We start from the raw sequence: 13,956 nt of genomic DNA, 5'->3' as shown, positions 1-13,956 counted from the left end.
ATCTATAAAGCAAATGCAGTTGCAGACAATGGTCACATTTCTGTGTAGCTATAGTAATGATTTCATGGCTTTTACATATGTAGGCAGGACTGACTGCTATCTGCAGTATCTTGGAAATACCAATGAATGAAAATTGTATGTGCAATCCACTCCTCAAATCCCCATACTAGGAATAATCTACTGAATCATTCTTGGGCACCTGTCAGCATCCTTGGGGAGCAGGGACACTGTTAGGCTGATGCCAGTGACGAAAAGCCCATAGCCAGGCACACTGTGGTGCTTGCAAACACTTCCTAGGAGGCAGAAGTATTTCTCATGTACAAAACAACATAACAGAGGTGTCCAGGTTCAGCCTGAACCTCTCAAAGCAGGCTCTGATCATCAGATTAAAGCCACTGGCAACTATAGCAGAAACTCTTATCTGAATGATCATTACCTCAGCAGCTCCTACAAGTGAGAGTTTCTGAGGGCAAACATCAGTACAAACATCTACTTGCCTGAGGCACATTTCTGCCCACTCACTCTTCCTTTCATCCCTAAACTCAGGCCCTGTTAAACTTTTCCTACTTTACTTTTCAGACTTCTCCTTAGGAGAGAAAGTCTTTATCCCAGCACAAAATACCCAAGACTTACTGCTATCTCCCACTGCTGCCTATCTAATCTATTTTACTCAGGTACTCCACACTAATCTAATCTAAGGAGTCCTGTAAAAAACCTGTTCTCACTTTAAGTTCCTTTTCTCTCCACTGCTGTTGTTGTCTAACCCAAAAGCTGGGCATTTGGGACTGGCTGTGGCTGGGCCTCAGTGCATGTGGCACCTCAGGTCTGACATATGGTGGGCTGCAGGTGGGGAGAAATGAGAGAGCCTTCAAGAACTGCTTGGCAAATGAATTGCTTCACCTGAGTGCAGGTTACAGATCTGCACACTTGTGCATGTGAGAGAATGGCATGCCCCTGTGCTCTGCCAGAGGCAGGTGCTATGCACCATCTGGAAATGAGGCAGGCACCTAAAACATATTTAGTGTAATGAAATTTAGTCCTCCAGTTTACTTGGCCAAGTGAATTTTGATGTCCACAAACTAGCCTCTAGAATATCTATATTCTCAACATATTCATCTAGAAAATAATAGTTTAAGAAGACAGAGTCCAAAACTAGTGCCACCACTGACCCAGCAGAACAGGCAGAACAGAATGACCGTGTACACCTTAGACCCCAGACTGAAGGCTTAACTCTGTCTACCTTGGCAATTTAAATCAGTTGCTAGACTTTGCACTGAAGTGGCTGAGATGTGCTCAAAGATGTCTGCAGCAGCTCTCCTGTGGGGATGATACTCTTTAGCAAGGAGTGATAATAAACAGTAGGACGGTGCTAACACTTTAAGCTGCTGCAGCTGCCTGCTAAGTGAGTATGTGTCAACACCTTCAGACTGGAAGGTGAGAAAGTGAAATTATAGCTTTCAGTTGCCCTATTTCTGCTTTTGAAACCTCTTCTATTAAATCACTTTCAGGAACGATTAAGGGACACAAAGGTTTGCTTGTGTATTATGAATCTAAGATACTGAGCAAGTTTCTGAAAGTTTGTGTCCTTCTTCAAGCTTTTATTGTAACTATGACACCATTCTTAAAACAAAAAATTACAGCAAGATTGTCTTATACAGGGAAGTCCTAAATACAGTCCAGTGTCTTGAACAAAAACATCTGCCACTAAAAAAATAGATCACTGTAATACACGGAAGAAATTAAGTACATGATTAAGAAAATTAAGTAACAAAGATCTGTGTAGCCTGAACTTTCTCCTGATAATTACACAAATATAAACATTTCAGTCAATAATGAGATCTAGTCCCTCAACCTAGCAGTGAAGTAATATGTGATTCTAAGATCAAATTTTCTTCTGTGATATTTTCATCTCCCTGTTTAAGCTTGAAGGCTAAAGCTGGATAAATTGATTGGCAATGTAAAAAAAAGTAAAACTGGAAGATTTGCCTCTGTATTGATGTAGCTATGCTGATAGAGAGACTTGTTAGATACAATACTCAGTCCACTTGTAGCTCAGTCTCTACGAGACATTTTGTAAACCTGACAACATCCTATATGGGTATTAGTTATGATGCTCATTTAGATTTGGAGTCAGTATTGTGTCTCCTATTGGAAAAAAAAATAGGATTATGAATACATGAACTGATTTTCTATGCAGCAGGTATTCTTGATGGTGTTCTGCAGATTGCCATGATGACTCCAGTGCAGAGAACAATACACAGCCGAGCACATAGATACACTTCTTGGCTCTGTTTGATAACAGTCTCAACAGAAGTGCCCCAGCTGCTCCCCTTCTCCACTCTTCAAAAGTCTCAAGTGATTTAATTCTGGTCTTTTCAACTTCCTGACAACCATTGTGCAAACAATATCATAACAGTTTTCTCTGGGTCTGGATGGCAAATAAAATTTTAGATGTTGTAGGGTAATGAGAAATGATTAGGGAGTTGGGAAGAACCTTTCTGTAGATTGCTAGATAGACAGCAGTATGGTTACTCAAAATATGTGTATGTAATCTCTGGTCCAGGTCAGGTTCAGTCACAAAGTAGTCGTTAACATCAGAAATTTATGAGGAACTCCAATTTAGAAACTACCAGACGTTTTTAACTATATATATGCCTAATGAAATCCACAGTATTGTAGGCAAGCACCTGAATCAGTGCAACAGGCTGTGTGTTGTAACACCCTTTCAAATTCAGCAGATGTGACCTTGGTTGACAATAATTAGTATAGAGACTTTTCCTCCAGCTACTGGAAATAAGCTTGTTCCTCAGTTCTCTGGATACCAGAATTCATCCCTGCTGAAAACGCAAGCTGCTGATTGATAACCAGGGCAGGCACCTCTTGTCAGAGATTGTGATCTCATGGTCAAGGGTAGCACGGTAAAAAAAAAACCACAACCCAAAACCTTACTATTGTTTTCAGAACACAAACCAGACACAACGCTTCGTTTCACTCAATTCTTTACCAATTCTTGAGAACGCTTTGTTTTTCTTTGTTCCCTGCCACTGAGACCTTACTTGTCCAACCTCCACGCTGGAAAGCACCATTCTTAACACCGAAAAGAAATTTCAAATCCCACACTCCGATGATGATAAAGTATAGAAAATGTCTCCATTTACCGCCTTCGTGGCTACAACAAAACCAAGTTCTTCCCCCCGCCACTGGCCCAAGGGCGGCCCAGGACTTGGGCCGGGACCGTCCAAAGCCAGCCGAGAGGCGGTCGCGGTCCTCCCGAAGCCAGGTGCAGGTGGAGCTGGCGGCAGAAGCACCAAATCCTGCGTTAGGGCGGAAAGTCTGAGATTGCTGCTGTGCGATCACCCCCGAAAACGCCCAGGGAAGCAGCAGCAAACGCCGCCGCCCCAGGCCGTGCTGGCGGGCGGGGGCCGGCGGGGCTCTGCGCTCCCCGGGCGCAGGGCGGGTGCCCGGGACGGCAGCCGGGAGCCAGTTCCTGCCCTCGCGGTGTCGTCTGAGAAGGTGGGTGGATTTTTGGAGGGAAGGGAAACCGGCAGTCAGGAGGAAGGGAAAGGGGACGTGCTCCCCCCCAGCAGAGGCAGCGGGAGCCGCCAGCGCCGGGAACGGCGGGGCGGGGGCAGGAGCCCCGCGAGCCGCCGAGTGAGAGGGGCCGGCGGCGGGGCCGTGGGGCGGCCGCGCGTTGCTGGGCTGGGGGCGGCGGTCTGGGACGGCCCCGGGGCCTGGCCGGGGATGGGCTGTAATGGGACGGGGCAGAAAGGAGGCCGTACTAGGGCTCAGGGAAGCGATCGAGGCGAGAGGCACCGGCGAGGCGGCACAGCCGCGCACAGCCCTGCGCCTCCGGGACGGCGCTGGACGGAGCGCCCCGCCGCTCCCGGGCCGGTGCCCAGGTAGCCGGGGGAGCCCTGGGAGGAGCCCAGGGGGGGCGCAGCTGGCGCGGCGCGATGGCCCCAGCGCCTAGACGCCGTAATTGCCGCCGGCGGGGCCGCAGCGCCCGCCGGCTGCCGCTGTCGAAGCGACGTCTGTGCGGGGGGAGGCCCGAAGGAGGGGCGCGGGCGGGGCGTGGGGCGCGGTGGTCTGATCGCGAACGGCTCCGGCTACGTAGACGAGGGGAGGGAGCGGCCTGCGAGCGGGGCAGACTCGCGTAAGAGACAAAAGCCCGGCACGGCCTCGCTGCTGCCGGAGGGGTCTTTTGTTGCCGCTTCTTCATCAGGGCTTGTGCGCTTTCTGCTGCCGCCTCCCTACCCCGGCGCGCCACTGGATCCAGCCGGGGCGGGAATCGTGAGCAGGCGGCGGCTTCCGCCCGGCCTCGGAGAGCGAGCGGCCCCCGGTCCCGTCCTCCTCGTCCAACAGTTGATCAAAGTTCGGCTGGGCCGAGGCGGGGAGCGGCCCTATCGCCCCCGCCAGCAGGAGCTGCCCGGACAGCGCTGCTCCGTCCCCGCTCCCTGCGGCGGCGTGTAGTGAAGTAGGAAGGAGCGGACACCTCCCGCCTCTCCCCGCTTGCCCTCTCCTCCCCGCGGCTGGGGCTCTGGATAGGAGGAGCCGGAGGAAGAGGAAGATGACGAGTGGGTGCAATTAGCCTAACAAGGGACGGGCGGCGGAGGCGGCAGCGTCCCCGCGCCGAGGACTGACACATCTGCTCTCTCTCCTCCAGCCATGAAAGCAGAAGCCGGAGAGCGTAGCTGAAGCCCAGGGTCGTCCCGGTGCTCTTCCCTATGGCAACCGCGTGAAGGGGCCGACCCCCGTTCCCCGGCGGCGGGGCTGGGCTGGCCGAGCCTCGCCTGGTGTGCGCGAGTGGCTCTGGCGTCGGCTCCCTCCTCCCGTCCTTTCCCTTCCCCGATGTGGGCTCCAGAGGATTTGCGCCTCCTTTGTAACCGGGAATGAAATAATGGCGACCCGGTGGGCAGCGGGGCCACCCGGCGGAGATGGAGACAACGAGCCCCCTCCGGGCGGCGGCAGCGGCGCCGGCGGCCAGGTAGGAACGGCGGAGGCGGGCGGGGCGCGGGCCGGGCCGGGCGGCCGCCTCCCGCCGCGGGGAACGGCTTGGCTGGAGCGGGCTTAATGGCCGCTCCCTCCCGCTCTCCCTCCCTCCCACTCTTCCTGCCCGCCCGCCCCGGAGTTGCTGGGAGTTGGACGCTGGGAGTGGTGCGGTTCCCCAGCAGCGGAGGGGAGGCAGCCGCCCGGCCGAGCGCTCCCCGCGCTCTCGGGGCACCGCTCCCGGGCCAGGAGGCGGCGGCGCCTTCGCTGCTTCGCGGGCCGGGCGGTGGCTCCGCTTCCCGCCCCGCGGAGCCACCGCCGCCCTCGCCCTCGGGACGGAGGTTCCCCCGGGCCGCCCCTCGGGCCCCTCGCCCCCCCGGCCCCGCGGGCAGAGCGTGGCGTGTCGCTCCCACGCCCAACCTGCCCGTCCTGGAGGAGCGCTTCGCTGGGCGCTCGGGGGTACGGCTTCGTCCCTGTCACATTCCAGTCGTGATTTTTAGTAGAAATAAGGGTCTGGCCTCTGTCTATTTGTACCCAGTGCTCGCCACTCTCCTGTCTATCCACAGCCGCTTACATTAAAGATATTTCTATCCATAGCATTTGTTGCTGGAGCGATCCTCTGCGTGTTTAGTTCAGAAACTTAATAGCATGCCCTATGGTGGCACCATTGCGTGTTTTGACTTGCAAGACAAAAGTTTTTAACGCAGAACCGTGTCTGATCCTTCTGTGCTTCCTATTAATAGTAATGGCTCTGAAACAACAGTTAACTTTAGATTCAGCAAAATACATGTAACAGCTTCAGTAGACTTGTTCTAAGATTTGTCTTAAACTTTATTTACAAAGACAAACTTGATTTTGTATTTCTCAGAGTATGTATGTAGTGCTGAAGAAAGAGGTGATTTAAATCTGCATGGGGCTGTGATATATATGCCCTTTATGCAGACATTCCCCCTTTTGTTTGCTGAAGTTGAACTACAGTTGGGTGATTTTTAGGCATACGGAACTTCAGTTTAAAAGTGTGGGTTGTGGGTTTTTTTTTTATTTTGTGTGATTTTTTTTTTTTCCTTAGGACACTGAGTTTTAGTTTTCTGCTATCTTGAATTCACCCATTTGCCTTGGTTTGAAAGTGTCACATATGGTATTGTAGGATTTTCCTTTCTGATGTCGTCTCAGTTAAGAGGTTCCCACAGTCTCTTAAAGCCAGATGGGTTAGATGAGGATAAAATCGGAGTCTTAAGTAAGAGGACAGAAGATACTGAGTGAGACTTCGTGATAAAACGGCTGAAAAACAGTGGCATGTTTGGAGAACCTGTTCTTCAGTATTGTTCAGACAGTATGTGAAGAAGGGGAAAACTGCATGTCTGAGGGTGAAAATTAATATCTGCTTTTTAATTCTGTCACATTGAAACTTCTGGTCTTTGGCACTGACCCTTGTCAAAATCTACCTCTGCCTGTGATGGTAAGCCTGAACAAGGCCTGTGGCACTATTGGAGCTCATCATGTTAAAGCTGTCTAATTGAGGACTACTAATAGGCATGGAATTGCAAAATGGACTGCTCTGCCTGTTGTTCTGCCAGGTACTTACATGTTGGAGTTAAAATGTAACTGGTAGAAAACATGCGCTGGGACCTGTGATTGCCTTAATCACAGCAGGCCTGATGTAATCTTTGAACTTAGACAGCCCTGGTGAATGTCTGATCAAGGTTGCAATGAGCTCTCAGTTGCCTTCACATAATACTGCTGCATGTCTTCAAGTTCAATATATTTTCTTACCACTTTACTTCCATAGATTTGTGTAAAATGCCAAGAGACTGAGGATTTGTGGTATGACACCTGCTCTCTAACTTGGTTTGATGGAATAGTTACTGTGTACAGTGCTTTGTGTGCTGTCTTTGAACAAATCCCTTTAATTGAAGTCTCTCATGTTTGTATTTGAAGTGTAAGAATGGCTTTTCTGTTTAAAAGATCAGAAAACACCATTAATGAAAACAATTACTAAAAAAAGGACTTCAGGTTTTCAAAAAAATTGCTGCAGTTACAGGGATTTATAGTAGTCTAATACTGATGTGCAAGGTATTAGCAATTTTGGGAAATGATTTATGTTTTTGGGACGCTGGATCCCATATGGTGTTTGCCTTATAATGCAGTATTTAAGTAATCTACATTTTATGTTTAGGTGTAGATATCTACATACAGCAGGTTGTCACGAGGAAGACTCCAGGCGTAGCTGTTGTTCACCAGTCAAGGGAGTTGCAGCAGAAATGAAGACTTTTAATCAGCATAAAGTTTTGGAAATGTAGTCACCAAGATTTGAGCAAGAACTGAAAAACTTGTCCTCTAGCTTCAAGAGCAGTGGTCAGACTAAAAAAGGGAATATCTGACTGAGAAGTGGTGCTTCTGTAGATCTTAGGTAGAGGCTTACAGGACATGCGATTTGAGTCCTGTGGATACCGCTGCGTATGGTGGTCAATAATTGTGTTTTGTTTTGGACATCTGCCTACTCTGATTAAGTTCTGTTTGGTCATGCCTTGCCAAGCTTTCTATTTTTATTTTCACTTCTTTTTGTGTGTTTGTTTGTTTTCCCTTTCACACTGTACCTGGTGGTCTTTCTCAGTTCAGAACCCCTTCACTGAAACAATTGTTGGGAACAAAGATTGCACATTGAGGCTTGCAAGCTCTGTCTGAATGTGGAGCGCCTGTTCAAAGGGACAGGTCACATATTCTGGGCTCCTGGGGGAGCTGGCAGGGAGGGCCAGGGACTCTCAGGGCTGTTTGCCATGCTGTTTGAAATTTGACACACATTTACAAATGGAAGAATTGCTGGGCTTATGTTCATGAGGAGAGATAAGTGAGAGCGTGTTCTTTCTGGCTTTTAGATTAATAAGCATTGGCTATCTCTGTTCTGTCTGGTTGAAGCGGTATTTTTCTGGGGAGTTTTATCCCTGCTGAGGTACAGGCAGTACTGCTTCAGTCACAACATCCCACCTCCAGACCTGTCGAGATTCCAGCCTGGAACTGGTGTCTTTGTTAGTGTAAGTTTAATTTCCCACCCTTTGCCTAGAAAGGCACAATAAAAAGTGCTCCTATTTTTTTTTTTTTTCCCCATTCCTACTGTTTTGCATTTAAAGAAGTGCTGTGTCTCTTTGTGGTATAGTTCACTGTTAATCTGTATTAAAAGTACTTTCTGAATATTAAATGCAGGTTGAAGAAAATATTAAGCACAGTGTGTGTGGCCTTAAAAGCCAAATTTTAATTCTTAATAATACTACTTCCTCAGTTTATGAATACTAAAATTAATATTAAAAACACTTTATCAGATAATTCTATTAAGACTGTTATTTTTCTTTTGGTTTTCCTACATGTTTTTGTTTTGCTTAGCAGGCAAGTTGTTAGGAATAGTGAGCAGTCTTTTGTGATTCCCAAGAGTTCTGTATTTGTCAAAAGTTAGGAATATATTTCCAAAGACTTCTGTAAAAAAAAAAAAAAGTTTATCAGTACTTGCTTTGTAATCACAACTGTTCAATTTCAGAGAAGAAAACCCCACAATATTCTTACTCCTGCCCCTTATCAGAGAGAGTGCAACTGCATGAACTGAAGAGAAGCATGTGCTGGGTCAGGAACCAGAGAAGGGCAGTGATGGCACTAAAAATAGAAAATCATTTGCCTTCTCACTAATAATAATGAATAGATCGTTTACTATTTTAACAGCCCGGTTGGGAGGACATTGGTAAACTTCAAGTGGTGACTCCCAGGTGTTACATCTCTCCGCTGTCAGAGGGAATGTCAGTCTTTGTAATTGTGCCTGTAAACATGTGAACTGCTTTGGAACTCTCTGTCGTTGGGTATTGATGCTTTTTCTATGCCTGATACTCAGATGCTGGAAGGTTTAATCGTAATGTTAAAGATCAGAATTAGCAAAATATATTTGTACAATTTTATATGTGAAATATAAAATTTGCATATAGTACGCATAAAGTATGCAGTACTGGTTGTTAGAAGTGTACTTTACTTAGGGTGATAGAGAATTCTGCACAAAGCTTTTATTTAATAAATTCGGTATAAATACCAGCCCTACCAGGAGTTTTGGTTGCAGCTGTTCAAAAAGCTTGAGTCAAATCCTGTTTAATCATGCAAGCATAATGCTGACTTCTGCTCTGATTTATGTCAGCATAAACCTAGGATAATTTGACAAAACATGGACGTCTTCCATGAAGAAGAGTTATGTATTTAATAAGTGTAATATGAAGCAGGAAGTAGTTCCTTCAAGAAAAGGAAGGTGTCTGCCTTCTAAAGTAACTGCATTTAATATGTTTTTCTAAAGTGACTTCTTGCTTCCCAGTTATACAACTTTGTTAATGGTACCACTTTGGTATAACTTTCTGAAAAAAAATACTTCTGCAAGAAGAAATGCAATGGACTGAGAGTATCTTGAACTGTGTCCATGTGAAATAGCTGCTCTTCCTGCATGTGAGTAATGCAGTATATGCATTATACAACTGAACTTTTTTCTTTAACACCTTTGACAAACATCAAAGCACTAAGTTGACTTTTTTATCTGTTTAAGCTATTTTTAATGTTTTTTATTAAGGTGCAAAAATAGCGTCTGCTACTTCAGACATATTATTTAATGTAATTTGTATTTACTTACATGCAAAAACAATTGAGAGAACAGTTGGGGAAGAGGAGCTATTTCATCTCACACACTGTATGCATTTGTGATCTTGGCCCTCTTGTATCTTTGAAAACATCTTACTGTAGGTGGGTAACCAAATCAAAACTGAGCAGCATGGGCTCTGAAAAGAGTAAAAGCTGGTATTTTTTTTCTTTAATTCTCTGACTACGTACATATGTGGCTGTGTAAATGAAGATTATAATATCAACATGTGCAACCTGTAAGCCTTACTAAAAGAAAAAAATTATCTTTCCAAGGAAGTCTAAGTAGCAGTGTTAGACTAAGTGTTAGGAATATATACTGGTGCTTTGTAGCTGGTGTTTCAGGGTTTTTTTCTGATAACAACTGGAAGAAAAAACGGAGGTGTTCTGGCATTCAGAGGCTGTGTGCTATTCTTCCTTGCAGCTGTTTGTGTGCTAAATTGCATAGAATAGAAAGCAGATATAAAAAACTATGAAACCATGTTAAATGAAAACAAGATTTATTTCATGTGCTTAACAGGAGTCATTGGAGTCAACAGGAGTCATCATGTGTTTAGAAACGTATGAGTTAGCCCTGGTGTAAATGTTGAGGCTTCCAAACTGCATTGAAACAGTCTGAATTGACAGTGCACCAGAAGTCAGTCTGGTGGTCTGTTAGATACAATTCCATGATTGTGGAAGCTGTCAGAGCCTATGATCTCGTCAAAACCTTGAACTTAGGGCCTTGCTACAGAGGAAGTGTTTGTCTGCCTGCCACAGCAGATAATGGATATATACTAAAAATATGTTTTGCTAAGCATAGTACCCAGCCAGTGGATGCGAGTTATGCTGTCTGGTCAGGTTGATTCCTTTCTACAGAAATCTTGTAACACTTTGCCTGTTTATAATATGAAATGTAGATTATTATAAATGCTGTGCTTTTCTGCTGTCCAAATCCTTCTTATGTCTTACAATTTTTATTATTTTTGCAAGGACACTTCATGGTATTTTTTGCCCATCACCCAGTAGTAGGCACACACTGTAGAAGTATAATGGGTGGGAGCAGTGACATCAAACAAGCTTTGTGTTCATATCAGAGGCCTGACACATCTTGTAAAACTGAAAGTGCATAATTTTAGAGTTGCAAGGTGGGATTAAGCTGTTTTATGTACACAGTCCCTGAATACATAAAGGTTATTTAATGGGAAGGCTTCCTCTGAGGTGTGTTTTGCCTTTTTGTTGTTTTTTGTTTAGTTTCTTTTTTTAAACCATGGTGAAATGCAATTTTCATTTACTCTAGTTAGATGGGAACTCTGTTTTGTTGTTTACTTTGGTAAACAGGGAAACAGTTTTCTGAGTTTACTGTTTGATGACTGCTGCTGGATTTGAAGAGAACTCTTCTGGGGAGGTGATATATAGTTTAGTGATTAGATCACTTGGTAATAGGATGGTAAAGATTACGCACAACTGTGTGCTTTGTTCTCTGCATCTCTGTGCTGGGGGTCTAGAGCTACTGCAGTTTTCTGTACTAGTGTACCCTGTTGTTCTGTATGCCAGGGGATTGTGTTCAGCAGAAAGTGTTGCTGCTTTATATTTTCTGTTCTAGATTTTTGCATTGAAAACTTGTGGATCAGAATTGTTTTAGTGAAACTTTGGGATCTATTGCTGCAGCTCTCTTACAGCCTGTGTGAGAGAGCCTGATATAAATCATGTTAGTAAATATTTGGTGCTCAGCATGAGAGGTTCTGTGTGGGCATTCTGGAAAAACTCAAAGGGCTGTTTAGATTTTGACTCTGGCTTGCAACCATGAGTATACACCTTTGGGAGTGTAGGTAGTGGCCTGTTTTTGTTCTAAATTTCTTTATTTCCATTTGCCAGCAGCTGCTGCTTTGGTGAGAGTGAATGAGGTGCCTCCTTAGAGGACATGGCTAATTACAGATTGTCTGTTGGTGGAGGGGGGCACTCTGAGATAGACATTTTCTTTTATGTGTGTGTCATTTGCATAATGTGTTAGGACACACAGTATGGACTGCATTAAGCACTAGCAAATATGCTGTAGGGAATAATCTTGCACTGGCATCACTGAGTTGGCTGGATAACATAATCTTCCATATTTTAAATTTTGAGGTTTATATTTGTCTGCTTGAAGGGCCAAGGACAAGAAATCAAATAGAAAACTATTGAGGAGAGAAATTTTAAATGCTTCTGAGTAACAGTTGCAGTTGATACAAATAGGTTGAAAAGAGAAACCTGAACTTGCATGGGGATTTCGGTTTTTGTTTTTTGCTCTGAGTTTTTGTTCTTTCTTGGTTGGCTTTTTTGTGGTGTTTGTGGTTTTTTTGGGAGGGGGCATTGTTTGTTTCATTTTTTTTACCTAATGGAAATGGCAGTGTGCCCTCCTATTTGTATGTATGTATATCTCTTTGTACACTTTGATGAAATACTATTTCTTATTAAAACTTTTTTTGCAAATCACTGCCCCTTTAAAGGAATGTATTTTGTTCTCTTCTAGTTGAGTTTTTCATCTAAATGTTTGGTGCTTTTTGTGTTGTGAAGTTTGAGACATAAGAGAGTGAACAATCCTGTAATAAAAAATTTTTTTTTAAAAATTAAAGCTTAAATTTCCTTAAATGTTAGTGTTGAATATCTGTGTAATTGCCTTAGTCTAAGTGCAAGGGCAGAAAAGGCTAAAATTCAAATGCTGATGTGATTTAAAACTTCTGAGGTGAATAGGGGTCTTGGATACAACTTGTTCTGTCTGTGGGATGAGCTGAAAGAGAATCTTTTAAACTTATGAATCCCTTACAGATCACTTGGCTTGTGGCGGACAGAGTCTGCTCAGTGATACGTTCACAGCATTGAGGTGAACTCCTTAATTTTGAAAACTAAAACTGAGTTCAGTCTACAACTTAAGTTGCAGTTTTATACTGGAAAACTACACAGGCAGAGATGTTGTTCAAAAACTAGTTTAGGGAGCTAAAGTCATGTGGATTTCAAAACCGTAACACAATTCCAGTTATTTTTGATGAAAATACAACATTATAACTTGTTCAAGGTCTGTCCTGATGTAATAGAATGTGGAAGGGGTTGATTGCCTAAGAAGCTTGACAGATATTTAAATACAATTCTTCCATTAGAGTCTATGGGAGTTTAGACACGTTTAAATGTATATGTCCTCAGTTCCATAATTTTTAAAAGGGCTAGAGGTCAGTCAGTGCTTGCAGGAGTATGCATAGCTATCAAAATTTCTTTTTGATGCAAGAATTGAGAACGGAAACATTTTGTTGTTCTTTTTGGTCATCAAAAGAAGAAGCAGGTCTAGTATGTGCTCCTCAAGCAGGTGACTGTTCTTACCTGTGGCCTCGGACCTGTTTTTTGTAAGATAAAGATTTGGTTAGGGTTATCTCCAAAAGAAATGCTGCAGTTTTCATGTAACAAGCTGGTCCATTGCACTCCATGCTTTGTTATTGTTGTTGTGCTTTTCCTCTCAGCTCTCTAATTTTGATGCAACTTTAATAGGGAGCCTGTGACTCCAGTGAAAAGTATTCCCATGTATAGCCGCAAACATTTCTTATTTATCAATGGCTGTAAAATCTGACTTGTTCCTTCTTGCGTGCATTTTAAAATTTTATTATCCTCAATCACCATGGTAAAAGGTGAGTAAGTAAACTTTGCCCAGAGTAATCAATTTTCATGGCAGTTTTACTGGCCTTCTGCTTCATTCTCTGTACTTACACTGTTTATGTATGGGTCTGTCTAAATACAGTCTCACATTGTCTGTATGCTTTAGTTATTTTCTTAAAATATATTGGAGAAGTTGCTTTGGAGCTGCTTGTGAGGTGGGATTTAAACACAATCTTTTCTTAAGGAAAGAAGAATGAATGGCATGTGTGCCGCTCTGAGGATATTAAAGTTTTCCATCTTGCCAAATTACCAATAATATGAAAGTTGGAAGAGTGAAACAAGTGAACGTGAATAACCTTCAGTATTCCTTGCAATCTGTGCATCTGAATCAGATGCTGAGTAATTCAGTAGCAGTAAGTAGTTTGGAAAGCTGGTATTCTGAACCTGATGTCATGGAGGTGATCTTATAAGCTCATTGCTTGCATCTCTTTTTGTTAGCATTTTCATTTTTTTAAAACATGAGAAGTAGTATTCCTGCTTTTTAAAAATACTGCATACAGAACCAAAATGGTCCTTGTAGCTTAGTCTGTGCAACAAAGGGCTTTTTCTGTATGGAAGTGTTATGGAACATTATGTTGTATAATGGAAGCTGGCCAATACAAGTAGCATTTTGTAGCCCATGCCCTTTAGGTGTTGCTTTTCATGAGTTCAAAA

General features: G+C 44.2%; 1 protein-coding gene across 5 annotated transcripts in view; it reads left to right on the top strand.

Moving 5' to 3' along the window:
• Positions 1-942: 942 nt before the first annotated feature.
• The window catches only part of ARHGAP21 (Rho GTPase activating protein 21), a 113,995-nt gene continuing 100,981 nt past the window's right edge, over positions 943-13,956 (top strand). For 2 of the 5 annotated variants that reach the window (XM_014248604.2, XM_088052154.1), the window contains exon 1: positions 4,033-4,984. In XM_014248604.2, the coding sequence (XP_014104079.1) occupies positions 4,898-4,984 (87 nt within the window). In that variant the 5' untranslated portion in view covers positions 4,033-4,897. Of the gene's footprint in view, positions 3,514-4,032; positions 4,985-13,956 lie in introns of those variants that run through there. The other 3 variants (XM_088052140.1, XM_014248602.2, XM_088052144.1) reach the window with 3 other exon arrangements.

The sequence above is a fragment of the Pseudopodoces humilis genome, chromosome 1, assembly GCF_049639895.1.
Source record: "Pseudopodoces humilis isolate 2021_Gansu_Grassland_sample_001 chromosome 1, ASM4963989v1, whole genome shotgun sequence".
NCBI classification, from domain to species: Eukaryota; Metazoa; Chordata; class Aves; order Passeriformes; family Paridae; genus Pseudopodoces; species Pseudopodoces humilis.
The sequence above is the reverse complement of the archived record's forward strand: the minus strand, read 5'-3'. Positions and strand labels throughout refer to the sequence as shown.